General features: G+C 42.4%; 1 protein-coding gene and 1 long non-coding RNA gene across 2 annotated transcripts in view; one reads left to right on the forward strand and one right to left on the reverse strand.

Annotated features, from left to right (window-relative positions):
• Positions 1 to 11,301, reverse strand: part of xrcc4 (X-ray repair complementing defective repair in Chinese hamster cells 4) — a 31,071-nt gene extending 19,770 nt beyond the window's left edge. The window contains exons 1-3 of the mRNA XM_048258320.1: positions 11,062 to 11,301; positions 7,410 to 7,560; positions 6,156 to 6,358 (exon numbers count right to left, since the gene is read on the reverse strand). Coding sequence (XP_048114277.1) covers positions 6,156 to 6,358; positions 7,410 to 7,548 — 342 coding nt within the window. The 5' untranslated portion in view covers positions 7,549 to 7,560; positions 11,062 to 11,301. The remainder of the gene's footprint in view (positions 1 to 6,155; positions 6,359 to 7,409; positions 7,561 to 11,061) is intronic.
• A 1,135-nt stretch (positions 11,302 to 12,436) lies between these two features.
• Positions 12,437 to 14,811, forward strand: LOC125304237. The gene is made up of 2 exons (XR_007195213.1): positions 12,437 to 14,062; positions 14,153 to 14,811. It is a non-coding gene; the product is annotated as an uncharacterized LOC125304237 (long non-coding RNA).
• Positions 14,812 to 20,152: the final 5,341 nt, after the last annotated feature.

Genomic DNA, 20,152 nt, shown 5'->3' on the forward strand with positions numbered 1-20,152 from the left:
GTCCAAAGTGAGCAGGCAGCATTTTCAATCCCACATCATTTCTATAACAGACATGATTTAAGATGTGCACAAATTTAAGAGTGATTCGGTACAGAAGCTACCTAAGATACTGTCATCTATGTATGCCATATAATACCTCTATGTTGAAGATAATGTATTTCCTAATGCATTTCACCAACTCTGCACTGCAGCTAGGATGAGGGGGAGCAAAAGTATCATGGATAAAAAAACATCAGGAAGGAAAAATGGGCAAAAGTGAATGAGGTGGTGAAAGCAGGAGCAAGATGGAGCTCAAAGGGGGGCCTTCACGGTTGCCCGGCCGTGCTGTTTGTCCTGAGGCTTTGCGAAATGCTCCACACAGCTGCAAAGGCTTAAAGACATCAGCATAATCATAAACACTTTCTGTGTAAACTAGAGAGAGCAAACATTTGAACCACACATCTAATGACAACCATGACAATCCCATATTACAGCCGTGGTGAATGGGTTTCTACTCAAGAGCATAACCTTAGCTGCCCCCTTACAACTGGACCAGGGCCTAAGAGTTATCAAGTCACTGCATAGGGGAGAATTTGGCTGCATTTGTCTTTAACTCCCTCTAGTCCCTCTGAGAGCACAGAACAGGTGCACACTATGAATGAAGTTATCCAACCAGCAACAGGAAGAGGGTTTGTTCAGCAGCTACTGTTCATGCACTTTATCATCAGATAATAGTACACGTTTCGCAACACAGAAATGTATGTCATCATAGAAAAACTCATTGGAAAATACAGAATGAAACCGAAAAACAGTCATTCCACACTTCTATAAAATTGAAAGTTTGTCAGAACTTCCCTTTTCTCTGTAACACATGCCCTTCCAGTGTCCAGTATTTCGATTCAATGTCTCTTGCTCTCTAACACAAAACATGTGTTGGCCTCCGTAGAGAAGCAGGGGAGGGCAAACACGCCATCTTTGAAAAGTCACCTTCTGCAATCACCATTTTTAACACGCCAATAGCTCTTCAGGGAAATGGCAAAATAACAATGTGGCACTGCTGCTATCTATTGCTAATTATATCTAATAGCTAGCACCCTGAATGTAAACTATACTGTTTTATCTCAAAATGTGGCCTACTGGACAGCCTGTTTATTTTCAGTGGAAAAGAAATCCTGGCAGTGAGATCTATCTGACAGACCAACAAAATGAAGGAGCTGGTGAGAACCACTGGCTCAGTGTATAACAATGTAATGTCATATAAATGACTGCAAATGATGTCATTTGCACAAAGGAACTTCTTTTTTGTAGGATTGGAATAAAATATTGGACATAGCACAACCACAATCAGCATTAATCATTTATCCATGATCATTACCATGCATAGCTGTATGGAAAAGGGGAATATGGACAGGTCGGTCACCTTAATACATTTAACACAACCAGATTCAAGCTGCAATAGGCTACTAGAAGAGACTAGGGAAAAAAAAAAAGGCCGTCTGGGACATCTATGTGTCCCTGGCCCACTCCTTTTGAAGCGCAGACGGGAAAAGAGCTCGGGGCGCTCGCTCGCAGAAGTGCATAAACTTATGTAAAGCTCCGTGAAAGAGTGGCCACACAGCGGTGATCAAAGCGGCCTGGGCTTATGGCGCGCACTTTAGAGGACCCCCGCTGGCGCTCCCCGCCGCGACAACGATAACCCTTCCTGTCTCAGACGGTTCCCTGCCATGTGAAAGCTGATCGGCCTGACAACCGGTCCCAGTCCCGGCGCGTCGCGGCACGTACCGTGCTGCTGCCCCCTCCGCCTCTTCTCTGCCGTTTGCGCCACTTGCGTCGAGGACGAGGCCTGAATCGCCTCCTTTCCGATGACTTCCTCAGTGACCCTGGTCATTATAAGCAGCAGACCAACTGGCTGTGTGAGCGGGCGAGGCTCGAGCTCAGAGCACCACAGGTTAAACCTTGATCTTGCAGCACATACACAATTTGCATGAGTGTGCATATTTGACTTTTCACACGCCCCAATGATGGGCACTGAATCTTCGGTCTGGAAGCCAACCAGATCAAAACCACAAATAAACACAGGCAAATGGTTTGGACGGATGGGATGGGTGTATAGATGGACGGACACCAAAGACGATGGTCAAATGAGGTCAACTGTTGCCCCGTCTGGCCGCTTGTCAGTCAGTGGAGCAAAAGCCTCGCCAAAGCAATGCCAATCTGCCAGGAGCCAGAGGAGGTGACAATGGGAACGGGCAGCTGGCGGCTTTATAGGGATGGCTCCAGATTTAGGGTAGACAGCACAGGGACAGGATACGTCCATCAGCGAGCACTTCACCCTCCGACGCTCTGGTATTCAGCTGTGGTCAGACGCTGGCGTCGCAGCGAGAGAGGAAACACAAAAATCCCCTGAACCTTCAACGGTCATGACTTTTGGGTGGTGCTGAGAAAAATGGACAGCAAACGGCGCCAACAAGCCATTATAAATTAGCAACTGAGCAAAAGTTTGGGCCCGCATCAGTGAAAGTGAGGATGTTATGCAACATACTGCCGAGAATCTGCAGTAGGCCTCTCAGAAGAGGAGATCAATTTAAGCCCAGTAGAGAATGTGATTGGACAACGCAGCCTTCTTTCCTACAAGGCGATCTTCTTCCCAGCAGTGCAGCAATTGAACACAATCCTAAAAACACTACTGTTTTCTTGTCATTAGGCTACAAAATGAATAGGCAACTGACTATAAAACAAGAACAGGAATACATTATAGTCAACAGGCTTATAAGCAAAAGCAAAATTATAGCTACTGAGGAAGGTTACACTACCAAACTATGCGAAAATAACACCCCTGATGTCAAGTAACTGTGCATCTTTTGAACTTGACTGATAATATTAACAATCAAGTTACCAACAACTGCTAAAAACATAACATAACTCATGAGAAGCTAATTTGTTTATTTCACATGATCAAAGACCTTCCTTCCTCTAGGGAAAGGTTCCTTCTGCTAATATTGTAGCCTAAATGCTTCAATGCACTGGCAAGCTCACAACTGTGTTGCCTGCAATCTTGTAATGGTCTGTACTACTAGGCTATATTTCAACCAGATGTTCCTGTCAGTACAAAGGAAGAATAGGGCAAAATGCAGCTTTCGCAAGTCTATCATATAATAAAGTTTCTGTTGTCAAGTTTCCGTTGTCAAAATATAGCCTAAAATACCAATGCCAGTCTTCCCATGTGGTTTGTTTCCCTATATTAGGCCTATATTTGTGTCCCAAAAATCAGATTTTCTGATTTATGCAATAACACTTACCCTCATCTTACTCATCGTGTCTGTTGTGATGTACAGAATCATAATGTTTGTATTTAAAAATGACATGGTGGACACCATTTTATCACAGCACTCTCTTCATATTCATATTCTGCTTATTTTCCTCTCCTCCTCACTCATACAGACCCAGTGCCACTACATATGAAAAGCAATTCTCCCTGTGCCCCACCAACTGATGTTGTACTTAAGAGGTTGCCCTTGCAATTGCCTCCAGCACTCGGCACCATTAAAATGGGGCCCACAGAGTGCTTGGGAATACTGAGGAACGTCGTCTTTTATTATACCTTTAAAACTAGGCTGTTGTGAGCTAGTGTGGAGGCATTCACAACAAGAAAATCTACACGCTCCAGCTTTAACATGTCAGATCAGGGTTTTTTTCCCCCCTCACACAGCCCTTTGCCCTACACTAGCCTGAGTCACTGAGTCGCTGCCATGCTTTGCTACTGTTCAAACTTAAGCTCTTGGAGGGTCATCAGTACTGATTCCACATAATAATATTTATATCCAGGCCGTGTAGTGGGTGGGTCAGGTGCTGGACGGTTAGTGGGAAGAGGAGGAAAGGGATGAGGGGGGTAAGGGGGTGATTGGTCACAGCTGTGTCTTTGCGGACTGAAGGTGTGAGGAACATCAGGATGGGCCCCGCGCCAGAGAGGACAGTACAACAGGCCCAGCACTTGTCTCTCTCTCTCTCTCTCTCTCACGCTCTCTCTCTCTATCTATCTCTCATCTCTCACTCTCCCTCTCTCCCAGCACGGGACTGTTTGGCTTGGCAGTGTGTCTGACACTTCTGCCTTTATGGAGAATGCCAGGCTTTGGAGAACGACAGGCTTCTCAGAGTGCCTGTGCCACTGAGGCGTCTGGCCTCTCCCTTCCTAGAAGACTATGCTCCCTGAGCTCCTTGTCACTTAAGTCACACAAGTTGTATGACTTAAGGCAAAGTCCTTTTAGGCAAGTCCCTCCACTCGGCTGCCATATTGCAACGCTTTTTGGGCACTCTTATCGGGCATCCTATTCGGCAGAAATGCACGTGCGCAAGGTTTCACAACACCAATCTTGCTCCAGCGGCGAGTTCACAACACATGATTGGCACGATGTCTTCACAACACATCAAATGATTGGCTTAATGTATTCACATCACACCACATGACTGGCTCAATGTATTCACATGTCGACGTTTTGCCGAGGAAGGGGTGGGATATGTGTAGAAAACAAACTAACCCCATGCATTTCTATGGAGGATTTTTTGAGAAAGTCTCTGCTTAAGGCCATCATGGCCCTTCATGGTCCGTTTACTATGATGGAACATCAATCAATCAATCAATGTAGATGAGACTGAGAGTCGGCCAGCCAGGAAGATTCATTCACAAACATTCTAGAAGCAATCTTTTTTCAAAAGTGCTCCTGGTAGACGACACACACAAACCACATTTATAGGGAATTGCTCTTGATCACTATAGGGCCAACTTGTAGATTTCCAAAACACTTTCCCTCTGTTGGCAGAGCATCAGAGAGCATTAGAGTGAAATTGAGCCTCTTCTCTTCTCTGTCTCTCAAGACAACTCTTCCTAAGGGACCACACATGCTACGGACATTTACAGATACCCACATCCACATGCCAGCATGTTCAAAAACTACTTGGGACAGGCAAGAAAGGAGAGATCAAGGTTTGTACATTTCTATGGTAGAGCAATGACTGTAGAACACTCTACTACAGTCTGTCTGCCTACTACAGACAGATACATAACTCTTATACTTACACTTTCTGATAAGTTATGAAAAAGGAAATATCACAATGATTTTCATGCAGCTGAGCTGACACATAGATAGTAGGTGGAATAATAATCATTTATGAAACCATTCACCCCAGTCCTTTTAAGAACCAAGATGGACACTTGAAAAATGAACTGTGAAAATGTGACATTACATTCTGGGCCTTTGGTACACAATCAATTTCAGTCTTTTTTTATCCATTGATGAACAACACAATCACTACTTATCACTACTAATTTGGACCAGACTGATCAAGTGATTTTTAGACAGATCAAGTGATTTTTAAAGGTCTTCATTTTTTTAAAACTCCATAAACAAAAGCACATTAATTAGGCAGGTGTTTATGTGTGTCACGACTCGAGACAAAAGCTATGATGTCCTGTTACTAACCCTAATGCATTCAGCATGAGAGGACTTTGTTAGTGTGCAGAACAGGTTTGCAACAGATTTGTTAACGACAAGTAACAGATTGAGGCACAGACGCACACGCTTAGCATGGGGACACTCCAAAGCTTCCTATCCAAAGGACAGCCGTCTAACCTCCGTTAGCAGCTCTGCTGAAATAACAGCTCCCAAAGGGCTAGCTTTAGTAGCGCCTTCAGACCAAAAGCAAAACTGTGAATAAAGGAGCATACATTACGTAATGGGAAACATTCACAATTGCCAGTCACCCAGGGAGCTGTTTATCTGCAGTAGCCCACCAAAGAGAAATTAATACATTTCTGTTTAGTCTGTACACTCTTAATACAATTGACTACATGAGAATACATAGTTAAAGGTGGAGTCTGTGATTCTAATCACTTTTTTGTTGAAGTCAGTAAATTGTGGACTGCATCTTTAAGGAGGCAGATGGTCAAAAGAGTATTACTCTCTGATCGACGACTTGAAAGCAGTTCTGTTTGACACACGCGTCAGATCTACATGGGAGTGTTTACCACAACGTCAACATTATGATCAGTCCCAGAGAATGACATCATTGTGATGGGGCGAGAGAAGCCAGCAAGGGGGAAAAAGGGACAGATGGTGCGAGCAAGAGAAAGAGAGAGAGAGAGAGAAAAAGAGAGAGAGGAGGGGGCCCCCTGTACTCACCGAGATGTCTTTCTGCACCTTCTCGTAAGACAGGTGGAGTCCCCCGGCACTTCCGTGGCCCTGGCCCCGCTCAGCTGTCAGGTGGAAGGCGTAGTCCAGGGCCGCTGGGCCCTCGCCGGTCAGAGCCACCTGGAGGTCATCCACATACCGCTCCCTCGCCATCTCCATCTCCTGGGCTTCGCGGGACACCTCCTCCTCCGAGACTGGGCAAGGCACAGACACATTCAGAGACTGGACATACATGCATGAGAGCATACACACACATAATGTGCTTTCACATTTCAAAATGACATTAGAACTGGATAATGTCAGTGCTGTATGTAGGATATGTAGCCTATATCAAAACAGGGGGATGAGTAATAACCAGTCATATAAGCAGGATGGATGGGCCTAGAATTCAGACCCTTGCTTGCCCTTTAGTGGAGTTAATCTGGTGTAATTCAACTAAATTGTTTTTAGAAAGGCACACATGTGGATAAATATCCCACCGGTGAGTTATACAGTATATCAGTCAGACTAAATGCCATACCAAGATGTGCAAGGACTCCACAGACCACAGGCATGATATTCTCAAAAGTCCAAGGAAAGAGCAGATCCACATAATATTTCTGAGGGGCTGAATGTATCCCTTCCCTCACTTGAATGGATCTGGTCTGGAACCATCAGGGATATTTTAAGATCCAGAAAATCAGCTGTGCTCAGGTGAGTCAGGGCCTTAGTCAGGTAAGGTACTTCAAAACATCTGACTAAGGAATTGTACTCAGTCCATGTCATGATTATACTGGTGCTTATCAAACAGTGGCAGTGGTGGGGAGGCAGAGGGCCAAATCTGAGGACCAGGTTACTGCACATAACAGAGAGTACATGGCCTCACACAGGCACAGAACCTTCTTCTCCTGCCATGACAACCAACTGAAAAGTTATACTAAGACCAAGCAAATGTAGCTACAAATGTTAGCATGGGTTCACATACTTTTTCATGACACTGTTTGTTGATAATACCGGCCTTAATATCACTATATTTGCACTTTATTTAAAATCTAGGGCCTTATACAATCAAGCCATGGCCCTTCATCCTCTTTGACAGCTTCAATTATCAACTTGAGCTATCCTCCCACTCAGCCTCCACTTCAGACCTGTTGTTACTTTGATAAGAGTCAGTGGGTATTATACGAACATACTGCATGTTTGCCTTCTACTGTAAATAACAACCAATCTGAGGTAGAAAGGAGGACACAGGACCGTAGCCATTACCTTCTCCTGTCCATGCAGAGGTTCCATCACACAGCAGAATTACAAATCCAGCTCCAAAGTCCTCTTTCCACTCGACCTTGAGAAAAAAAGTGCGCTCGGGGTCAGAGGCAACGGTGATCTGATGGAGACTAACTTCCATCACCGTACGCAACTGCAAAACAAAACAAAACAAAAATAGTACATTTAGTGGAAATTAAATGGCATATTTAAGCAAAATGAATGAAATAACTGTTTATGTATGTGACAAGTAAGTATAAGTATAAGTATATATACTCTTTTGATCCCGAGAGGGAAATTTGGTCTCTGCATTTATCCCAATCCGTGAATTAGTGAAACACACTCAGCACACAGTGAACACACAGTGAGGTGAAGCACACACTAATCCCGGTGCAGTGAGCTGCCTGCTACAACAGTGGCGCTCCGCTCGGGGAACAGTGAGGGGTTAGGTGCCTTGCTCAAGGGCACTTCAGCCGTGCCTACTGGTCGGGGTTCGAACCGGCAACCCTCCGGTTACAAGTAGAGATGCACCGATATGGAATTTTAGGGCCGATAACGATAACCGATATTTATTGGTTTGTTGCCGATACCGATATGATAACCGATAATATTACTCTTGAAAAAAAATTGTGAAAAGTGATTTGGGGAAAGCATTTAATAAGCATAATTTTATTATTTAGTCATTTTACCTACCACCAAATGATGAACAGAACTCATAATAGTCTTCAATAGTACAGCAGTCAACATAACAGTAGCCTAGCCCTACAGTATGTGTGGCTCCTTTAAGTGAACCTGACGTCAGTGAATTGCGAGTGAGTGGCTAGAGAGTATGAATCGTTTTTATTTAGGACTAAACACTCATAAACGGCTCAGCTGGGAATAAGCTACAGTATAGCGACCAAATCAGAGTTTGTGAGGGAAACTTTAGTTTCAACTGCGGGTAGCTGAATAAAGCTGCAACTCCTCAGACTGTATCTTATGTCCGTCTACTCTGTTGCGCACAACCTGCTGCAGCAGAAATGAAAGGGGTTAGCCCCGAAGGTTTTAATAACTTATTATGATGACCTGTCTGGAACTGAAGCAGGAATGGTTAGCATATTTCTAGGTAATAATACAAAACCCAAGCTAATGTAATGAAAATATAATACTAAAACACAACTTAGAACTACGCCTACTTATGTACTCTTCCCACGAGTTTGTTTATTTGTTTGAGATGCACAGATTCCCAAATGAACTGCATGCATGCATATCCACAGATTTTGTTAGAGTGGTGAAATACATTCACACCGCTAACATTATATTGAGGAAAAAGTATAGCCAACCAAGCTCAAGTAGCTCAGTGTAGCAGGAAGGACCTTACATAGGCCTAAATTAGGACTTTAAAAAATATCGGCGCAAATTATGGGCCAGAATTCTGTTATCGGACCGATAATAAAATTTTCATTTTTTCACTTATCGGCTAATAATATATCGGCCGCCGATATATCGTGCAACCCTTGTTACAAGTCCTAAGCGCTACGGCTGCCCAAGTCATGTAGTCTATCAAGTGATTCATTCTTACAAGGTAACATGCCGAGTCATCAGACATAAAAGAGTCTGATTAGCAAAAAGATATGCAAACAGGTAGACTGCATTTATTTATGCTTCAAAGATTAGGCTAAGACTGCAACATCATTCTGTAACCTGATCCAACACAGTAACATGCTATTAGCTTGAGCCTTCAAGTTATTTAAATCATCAACACATCTGGTTCATCTACACGGCTCCTCATCACCCTGGCTATCACCTGTTCTGAAGACTAAACAGTGGAAGAAGAACTTGCTGACTCTCCAATGACACCAAGCAAGGGGCTAGCGTAAATCACTGGACAGCAGTCACTCTATGCAAAGATTGTGACAGCACACATACAGGGAGAAGAATTAAACCTTCACCTCTTTAAAACAGGACAGCCATTCATTACGGCCTCTGCAACATCTGCACAGAAAGTATGTCCTTCTCAGTAATGACAGACGTTCTAGCAAACATAGGGGGTTTAGGACGGGAAGCACATCAAAGACATCCACAACAGGAATTCTGGTCAGCTGCATACCATGCTCTCAGTGTAGGTATGAGTGGACTCTGCAGACAGTTTAGGCAACATACTGTCAGACTTATTTAATGGGCCATGAACCTTCTTGACCAACATTTCATAGCGACCACTAAACTTAACTCATCAAGCACACCTCAATGCCACCACAACGGAACTCTTCCAACTCGGACAAGGCCCATTTATAAGGGGTACTATCTCTGCTGAGGGCCCACACATCCATCATGCTCAGGAAACAATGCTCTGGCTGTAAGTGTGGGAGCAAAGCTGGCCACTATCAACACTCTGGCGTCAGGCAGGGCAGCTTGATGAGCCTGTGAGAGCAGACAAGCAGCAGCTAGTGGCCCACACCGCCCCAGCCACACGCTGCAGAGGGGAAAGGGATCAGGGCTGAACAAACAACTTTCCCAAACGGCCGTGTTGGGGTCCTAGTCACTTTCTAAACAGGGAACAAGTCCAGTCAGAGGCAGAGATAAAGTCGTGGGATCAGGCTGAGAAGTGAACATGAGGGTCAGGTCTTTGGGTGCAGGCTACTGAAGACAGACCCTTGTGGTTCTGAAGACTATAGCAGCAAACTAAATTCAAGCATGTAGGTTTGTCCTCAAGGGAAAGGGCTGTCCATCACCATCAAAGTTCGATAAGCATTGTTTTAATAATAATTATATAAAAAACTACTTTGTCTGCAGAAGTATGTTAGAGAGGTCACTTCTGATGGAACATTTCAATTATGTAGACTAAGACCAAGGCAAGTACACCCCTAAGCATAAACCAGAAGTTTGTCAATACCAACTGCAGATAAAGAGACAATTATGAGCTATATCAGTTGCATTTTTGTGTCAATTTCTTGTTTGTGTAGGCCAACATTCAGTGCTAATCTCTAATCTCTCGCACCTCTCTAAAACCACATTTAATCTATCAACGGCCTAATTTATCTGAACATCTCTGGTAGATCCACTGGAGGGATCTTGCCGTCTTTGCCTAGATCAAACAGTTCAGAAGAAGAGAAAACGTTCATGCTATAGAAATCCTCTCAGGAGAGTCATGATGACATAGTTAAGGTTAGACTCGTATGAATTTAGCACAGACTCTAGTAGACTTTTGGGGTGTTTTGTTATGAGATACAAAATTGTTTTATCTACAATAATGGTGTGCACTCGTTTAAATCTCGGTTATTTCACTTTGAACACACTTAGCCTAACGCTACGTCTTTACTTTTGAAATAGCCAATAAGTTGCATGTTGCATGAGTGTATCATCGTTATAAACACAGCAGTTTGTGTAAACTCGTATTCACCTTTCACTCGCTTTCACTACATTTATGACAATATTTTCTAGAATGCGTAAACTGAAAACGAATACTGGCTAGACTAGTTTGAGATCCAACGTCAAACGCACATTGTGGAACACCAACACGAACATCCAGTAGTTTACAAAACATAAAAATGGTCAATTATCATCTTGGCACCATAGGACTTAAACAAGCAGTAATCTCACTTCGAACAGAACAAATTCCCCGAAGTTTTAATAGCATATTTTGTGTTAGAATTGCAGGATCCCTCCAGTGTCTTACCCATGAAATGGGGAAAGGCGAAACGTCCCGGCTTCTGTAGCTGCTTTAAAATGTTACTACGTCACTTCCAGAGTAACACAGGAAGTGTGAGGTGGCTGTCTGGGCTAGAAGCGAAATGGTAAGACAGCTGTTGTGGCAAACATAAGTCGGAGCTTTCCCATTTAATTCCATTAAAAAGTGTATCGCCGTTACAAACTGGATCATAAAATAACTGCACGGAAATAGTTTTATGTTGTTTTATGCAGTTGGAATATTTTTGTCGAGCAAACAACATGTCTAAAGCTAGCTAACGACAGATGGCTAACGTTAATTGGGTTGAATTCCACGACTGCTAACGTTAACTATTTTAGCACACATTCAGTGTACAACAGTTTGCCTTACTTCATTAAAAGCTATATCACTTAATTGACAACTAGTGTCTGAGTCGTAGATTGTCAAACAAAATGATACCTTAACCAAACTGGGAACGGTTGTCTGCGTTATAAGCGGTTACGGTTAACAACAGGACTAGCAGGCATTAGTATCGTTCAAGCGTATGCAGGAGTTGGGTAGTGCTAGCCTGGAAAGATGGATGATGTGGCAGCAAAATAAGAACACTTAATTCGGTCAACTAATTCGTGTACCGAACTGTTTATGTTAATGTTGGTTACAATCCAGGTGGTCCACTTATTGTGGTCCAAAAGGCATTGGATCCAAGTTATTACGAAGTTACTGTCCTGCCTTCTTGTTGGAAAAAGTCAAGTCAAGTCAAGTCGGCTTTTATTGTCAATTTCTTTACATGCACTGGTCATACAAAGAATTGAAATTTCGTTTCTTACTTTCCCATGCAGACATAGACATGCTTTAAATACAGACAAAACACTATAGACATAGCCATAGACAATAAACATTAAATTAAAGTGCAAGACTGAAATATAGAACATGTATGTATCAAAATTCAGGACATATATAAAAAAGTTGTGTTGTATATGTATATAGTCTTAACAGTTACATGAAGTTTAAACTTAAGCTTGTGTGACCTGTATATTTTTGATATGCAGTATGCATAATTTCAAGTATATCAGGCTTAATCTGAACAGCAATCTTCTGCAGTCACAGTGCAGTTCCACGTAATATAATTATTGTTGTCGTTGATCAAGCAGCATTTTTTCCGACAAGCGGCTTTAAGTACATGAAATCCTTGGGTAGAGTTTTACAAACGTAGGTCTTCATTCCTAATAAAAAATGTGAATGCATCATGTGTGCATTAAGTTGTGTTAGTATATTTGATAGGTATAATTCATATGAATAATCTACAGTCATCTTCTGTTAGCGCCGAGTCTGCCATTTTTAACTTAAGAACCTCCTCCACGGTTACTGGGTATGTATCAAACAATGTGGCACACCTCAACGAATTGCATGATAGGCTACTTTGGATAGATTTATTGGGTTCAAAGCTTGGTAACTTATAATCATACATTCCAGTTAATGGCTATTAACTTGTTCAGTCAGTGATATTATTGTTAGGTCAAAGGTGTGAACATGTTGATTTCCCTTAGTTCAGTATTTTGGATCTCTGTCCCCAGCTACCCCCAACACACACACACACTTTCAAAGACGCTGTTTCTGTGAGGCTAAAGACAGCAAGATGTTTGCCACATGTTTGGATGTCAGATGGTAGGGTGAGGAAATGAAGGGGATTATTATCAGTCAGTGGCCTGATCCCCACAAACAGATGCATTTTCCAAGACAAATTATCCACATTTGTTATTACAGTAATAGAGATGGCACCTCAAAGTCTGTTTTGTTCTGCTTTCTTTGTTGGGAATTGTGTTTACCACTGTCATTTTGAGGATGTAAGTGGTAGTGGAATTGAACATCTTTCTCAGGTGTTGGTAGGTCATACAGTTTGTATGGCTTTAGATCCCTCAATATGTACAACACATTGCCCAGTAGTATGAGAAGAAGTGTGCTGATGTTTGAGAATTTACTAGTTCTATACATTATCCTGCTTATTATACGGCTACTTGCCAAAACGAAAAAATAAACTCCATGATGAGGGAGTTTCACAAATGGACAAGCCTGAGTGAGGAACACTCATTCGGCCTCCCAGAGGAAACCTCCGGTGTTTGTCTGGGGGTCTACTTTGTCACTGCTGTTTGTTGTTTCTGTCAAAGGAGAATTCTTCAACCAAGAGAAAGAATGTATCTCCTCAAGGGGCTGTCTTTACTGCCGCAATCATGGCTGTTGTAGTCATGTAGGCTTGTTTTGGCCCTTAAAGGCAAATCAGTCGTTTAAACTCTCTCACCCCTGATTCCTTCCACACACACACACACACACAAACTAGATTGTTCTCTTCAACATTGCTGCTAGTGGGATGCTGGTATTGAAGAGTGAGTGGTCACTATTTTTGTTTGAACTGGAAAGTCAGATGGTTTATATGGTTCCCCTAACTGTGGCTGTTTTAGAGGTAGACCAGTGTAAGATGAGTTGCAGTCGTACAGTTTTGCGATATGACCATTTTCAAACCTCAATCCCTTAATTGCTGAGCTGAAATGAAATCTAATCTAACTGTGAGGGAATGTAATTTCATTAGTTCTTAATCCTCTTGCACTGCTGTTTATGCACTTTTGAATTTTTGTTCTGTGCTGTGCTCAAGGGAAAGGAAATACAATTAAAAGTTTGAGCCTCTCAGTCAGTTCCCATCTGATAATGTCCCTGCTTTTCAGATTCTTAAATTAAATGATGGTTGTCTCAGAAATGATCCTCCATCGTGTCTGTTTGTGAAATGTATCACTGAGTGTTTGATCAGTTTAGAGCTCGTGTACATGTTCAGTGCCAGTTTATGGTCAGATCAACTATCACATCATCATCATATTGACTCTCCTTAATTTTCTACATCAGTATTATTGGTAACTGGAGAAAGGTGGATGTGTATTCTTTATCCTTTCGGCATTACTAATCCTGCAACTCTTTTTCCTTCTCAGGTTCCTGGGCATATTCTGGAAATGTGCAAGAATAGGTAAGAATGATCCGTCGAAAATGCAACTCCATTCTCCATCCAATAATCGAATACCCTCCTTGACTTTGTCTCTGCTTGTCGCTGTTTCAGGTGAGAGGAAAAGTCCTTACGTGGCCGTCTGCTGTGTCATAATGGCCTTCACCATCTTATTCTCGGAGTAGCAATGGACCGCACAAAACGGACACTTTAACATCTAAGGGGGAGGCTGAGGGCCAGGCTCTGCAGTCTCCCCCACGGCGCGATATGTGACTTATCAACATTTGGACTCAATTGTCTGGTCTGAGCTGGGGTCTCATTGAAGCACAGTAGTTCTGCACAGGGAGTGCACTGAAGTACATCCTGTGCGTTGCAAGTGTTTGCCTCGTGGACCTGCTATTTGTAAACATGATTGTTTTCTTTGTTGCTCCCTATGTGGTGTACCGTTGGTGTATCTTCATGTCACTACCATTATTTTGCCACTTTATCAAACCAGATTTCTTGGGGGGCAAATGTTGCAGATTTGTTGAGGATGTCAATAACTCTTAAGTAACTATATGGATGTACATTTGTTTACAGATGTGCACTCCTTATTACCAAAATGATGCTCCTGTGATTTCAAATCATAAGACCAAGTTTTACAGCGATATCATGATGGACGGGATCATAATACAGGTTGTTTAGTGTTTTTGTGAGTTTTTTTTTTCTTCATTAAGACACATGGTTATTACACCAAAACAGTCTGTTATGTCAATAAAAACATATTTGTTGTATTTGTACTGAGTTTGTTTTTTCTAAGTGATCTGAGAAGATGGTTGGATACTAACAAAATCTTTCAGTCTTACTTGATTCAGTATGATCAGTATGACCTTAAGTGTTCTACTGACAACCTGGTGAGAGAAGTTACTTACGGTTAGTCGATGCTTCTGTATTTCTGAGAATACGCTTTGTGGTTGACTTTTAAGGCCATCCAAAAAATGGATCACTGTTATCCTTATTTATCTTTTGTTGCATGATCATTCAATCAATAAATCTCTGCCAGTCCTTGCTTTAAGTAGCTTACAAAAGCAATTGAGTTTACAACTTGAGAAGATAATTTACACCGGTGGAACGCAACATGTCTTACCACAGAATCATTATGTGTTCTGGCACAGGAGTCTGTATTTAAACTGGCAGACCCGTATTTATCCTTCATGTTTCCAATGCAGTGGGCGGATAGATAAGAACTTTATGAACCATGTAACTTTTGTGGCATACAAAACATAATAGCTTGTCATCAGTCAAATGATGCGGTTCATTTTGATACTGAATAAAATGGAGATAAGTGTGTCTTGGAGCATAGAACACAAAATACAGTTGTCCACTTGCAGGAAAGCTTGTGTAGGCTATTAGAAGCGTGTTTCTAAGAAAGGGTCATGAATCTGTCATTCCCTTTGCACACATTGCAGACACAGCTAAGGGGCATAGTTGTTTTAACTGGAAGTGCTTGACCTGGGATGGCCAGAGAATCACTCTCTCAACATGGTCACAATTAAGTAGTGCAATAGAGTCAAAGAGATATGTATAAATAACTGATTAATAGTGTATTAGAATAGAAGAATGTTTCTCAAGATTATCCAGCTTAAATTAACTTCAACTTAAGTAGAGTAGTAGAGATCAAAGGTTGCAAAAGTTGCAACACAGATACATTTTGTGTCCACAGTGTCAGTGAAAGCCTGTGTACTGAGTTGCATGCACATACATCGTTAGCAATATCTATCGACATAAATACCTTAGAACACTTGAAATTAGTAGACATTTCAGATGAAGTTGCCCATAATGGCTGCAGGAAACAGGCCATTTCAGTGTCCATGGTTGATTTGTAAAAACAGACAAATGAGGTGCAGTTTAAAATTAAAGTTGATTCATCTGAGGGATAATTCACTAGTATGCCACCGTGTGTGCAATTTATGGCAATGCTCCCTTCCTGGTGGATGGGTGGATGTACCTCAAGGACTCCTATGTGGTGTCGGCTGCATTCTGTTTTTTTTTTATGCTCGACTTTACTTACACAACATTATTAGATTAACTCCCAGTCCTCTCTGTTTCCACACTTCTCCTTAGGACCTCTGGAAATGCACTGAACCAGTTTATGTACACAAAATCACCTGACCTGGAAATAACTACCTAGCACCTTGTCCCTACCTCTCCTTTTATAAGGATATGAAAACGTTTCACTGAGGGCCATAATGTAACATAATACGCATAGAAATAGAAACAGGAGACGCTGTGTGCATTCAGGCCCAAGATTAACTCCCTCTGCCACCAAGTATTTCATGAGTGCTCCTCTTGTAAAATTCGCTTTCACTAATAAAGGGCTTGTATTTGGCCAAGGCCTCAACTGAACTAGTCATCCATTCACGTTCAAATATTGAGATAAGGAAATCACCATAGGGAATAAGGGGAAAGGATGGATATCTGTTGCTTATGCTAGTAAAAGTTAATGGCTACTTTGTACTTTCTACAGTTCCTTTCAAAACATTGTACAGTAATTTTTGGAAATGAGAATATCAATTTGCACTCTGCACTTTCCAATGTCAGGCTATTTTGAATGAATAGTCAAATATCGTCAAATCTATTCATAAGGGTGAATTGAGCTGTCTTTGAAAATAATGTCAGTTTATATTTATTTTATGAAATGTTCAATTTTCTTTCACAATATCTACATTTATTAAATTCTTTCACTAGGGAAGGCAGCCTAATTTGAAATGTGGCTTCACTTCCTCTAAGAAATCTTTCACAAGAGCATACTGTATGCTCACCCACTAAGAAGAAGCTTTTCAAATGCCCTCCAGAATGTCACCAGGGTCTTGGATCAGAACACAAAGAAAAACCATCCTCTGAGAGATTACCTAAAAGGACCCCTGAAATTAATCACCCACAGGTCCACAACTGTTGGCACCTTTGAGACGATTTGTGCGGTAGGGGGGGTCGCCTGGTACAAAGGAAACAATCAGTGAACAAGAGCTTGTTGGGGATTGCAATGCCCCCTTGTTGGACTTAATTGAAAACAGGGGATGCGACAAAGCAAATTGTGGTGAATGGATCCTCTGTCCTTTTGTTATGTAACCTCTCCTCCTTCCACGCCACCTCCTGCAGATTAGATGTGTTTTGGAATCACATAATAAATATTGCAGATCTGAGCTGGTAGGGTCAGCTGCCTTTAGTCTCACTCATCCAAGGGGGAATAGTTTGCATCTTTGTGGACAGCCAAGCAAGCACCCTTACCAGGCACTGGAATAAAGCTTCCTCATGCCTGCCTTGGCACACTGGAGCACTCTCTCCCTCTCCCACTCTCTCTCAGTCTGCCTCTTCTCCCTTCCCCTCTTCTATCTCTCTATCCCTCTCCCTATCTACTCTCTTTCAGCCTGAGAGTTCTTCCACTCAGTGACCCTGATCTGGCTCGGTACCAGCGGCGGCGTTTGATGACTCCAGCGCATGCTACCATGGGGTCAGAGCAGGGTATCAATCTCAAGCTCTTTTATCGGCCAGCAGGAAGCGATGCCCTTGTAATAAACGGTTTGGAGAAGCTGGTGACGTGAGCTTCGAAGGCTCTAACAGCGCGCAGGTGGAAGTGAGGAGGATGTGTTTGTGATGCGGTGTCAAACATGAAAGTGTGGGGAGGAACACCTGTGCCAGGCCTTGTTTATGGTTGGTAAGGTGAGACACTCACTGCGACATGGATTCATAGTTTACTTCGATTTGGTAAAAGATGTTTTTCATCTTTTTTGTTCTTGTTCGTTTGTTCTTTTTCAGCTGTACAGTGTTGAAATGTAAATTAAAGTTTAATTTACTGGCACAACGCTTAGCTGGCAGATGTAAAAGAAAATATTTGACTCACAAGAATATTAACTATACTGAAGACAGCAAAGTCTTACTTAGCCTTGCCTAATTCTCAGCCATTATACTTAGGGGATTATTCAGTGAATGTATTTCCCGTATCTACTCCCAAACTCAATAATGCCTTGACAACAGACAGAAAACAAACAAATATCTTAACTGTTTAGATTCCCATGCTGTTTCACCCTGGTGTATTTAACAGCCTGATAAAAAAAAAACCTGGTCTATGGGGCTTATATTATAAATTACCTTGGTGATGGAAAATATGGTTGGAAGGTGAAAGGTGAAAGACATGGAAGGTCAGAGGTTAGTCAAGCAGATGTTTCCTAAGTTCCACAACCAACCACAGAGGAAGATCCCCAGGTCCACTAAACAGTTCAGCACAGATGATGAAGTGTCTGCAAATAAAGGCTGAGCAGAAGGCTCCATTGGAGTGCATATATCAGTGGACATCAAACACTCTTTACTTTATTTTAAATACATTATTTTCACAATTGACAAGACAGACAGACTGATAAAAAAAGAGATATTTTACAGTTGTTGTTTAGTAAACAAAAGTGTGAAAAGATAGAAGAGGGATAAGTGAACTGTCAGAGAGCAGTAAGAGAGCACAAATGTGCTTGCAATTCACCCTCCTAAATGCATTGTAATTGTAATCTGATCACCTCAATCCAGTCCAAGTTTCCCAAACGAGCTGTCTGTTCTTTACAACTTGACAGACGCTGAGCAACTGCCCCCGTTGCCAGACATTGCATCTTTATTAAGCCGCTCAGCCCAAAATCTATTAAAATAAATCTCACCCTGACACTGGGGGTGTCCATAGAGTACTAAACCCTCCCCGGTTTGGCAATGTTGTGTTTGGTTGAACGTGGCCACGCAGTATATCTGTCCAATGACACACAAAAGCTGCAGTGTTTGCGAGACCTTCAGACGTGACTCAAGACATCACTGGGGCTTCCCATGCTGGACATAACTCTGCTGCCCACAGATGTGCAACTCAGAAGGGCCCTTGTCCATGTTCGATTCACTTGATATATTCTGTCTGTGGAATGCCATGCCATGCCAGCATAAATGTGCTAATCTGCATAAGGTATGCCTGGGCAAACAGCAAGTCATCTCAACGCCCCAAATGTCACCAAAAACAGCACACTGGTGTGTTGCTTCACCAACTCTCTTAGCATGCAACCACAGTTTGGGATGATGCCTCCCTTGTATCCTGCGAGTCACCCTCCAGCATACGTACACTGTATGCATGTGGCCTGTATTTTTAATGACTCATCACACAGCTTCAGTGAAACACATGAGTCCTCTCTTTGAAAAGGGACTGTAAACTTTTAACAAGCGGCATCTTGGGTTTCGCGGAAACAGGTTAAGCGTCTCCCTCCCCGATGGGGGGGAAGTGGCCGAGCGGTCCTGATTGCTATCGTGGGGCGGCCTCTCTAATGAAGACCAAACAGGGCAGGCAGGGAGAGTGACTATGCTGGCCCAACTGAGGCCCTCACACACACACACACACACACACTGACAGACATACATGTGTTGCTGCTCTCCACCGTTGTGCATTGCGGCCGCTCGGACGTAAAGAGTTGGGTAACTGAACATAACTCATTTTTACTGACGTTTAAATGTGACTGTCCTTCCTCTTCTACTTTATTTATCCTGTGCAAAGCACACTAACAAGCAACAGTTGTGAGCACTGTGTCAATTCATCTCAAGTGGCTGACCCAAATCCCCCCCACACCCCTCTCTGTACATAAGTGGAGGACGCACGACAGGTCCTGACATATCTGCAGACATCTTTAACACATGAATCATTTCATATAATTGACACATACTTATGATTATGGCTTGCTTTCATCACTATAATCAGTTCTACGTATGAATCTAATGTCTACCAAGAAACTGATTCTGAACTGAGTCTGATCGGTCAACATCTCTAAACACACACTGCTTGAGGACACACAGCTGCCACTAGTTAACAGAGTGGATTGGACTGGCTCTGGGAGCTTTAGAATGAAATGATTCCCAGTCAGTTAGACCATGTTCTCTGACATCATATTTATGCATGTCTTTCACATAAATAAACACCTGCATGTTTGTTTAAAGCTACAATACAGAGCTCATAATGTTTCCCGCCTCTTCAGTTGTTAGATCTGGCACTCTCAACATAGTCAAAGTTCAAGGTCTTATATCAATGCACTGGCAGAGGTTAAAGCTGTGCTAGGGTAGAACACA

The sequence above is a fragment of the Alosa alosa genome, chromosome 12 (genome assembly GCF_017589495.1).
Source record: "Alosa alosa isolate M-15738 ecotype Scorff River chromosome 12, AALO_Geno_1.1, whole genome shotgun sequence".
In the NCBI taxonomy this organism is placed as follows: Eukaryota; Metazoa; Chordata; class Actinopteri; order Clupeiformes; family Clupeidae; genus Alosa; species Alosa alosa.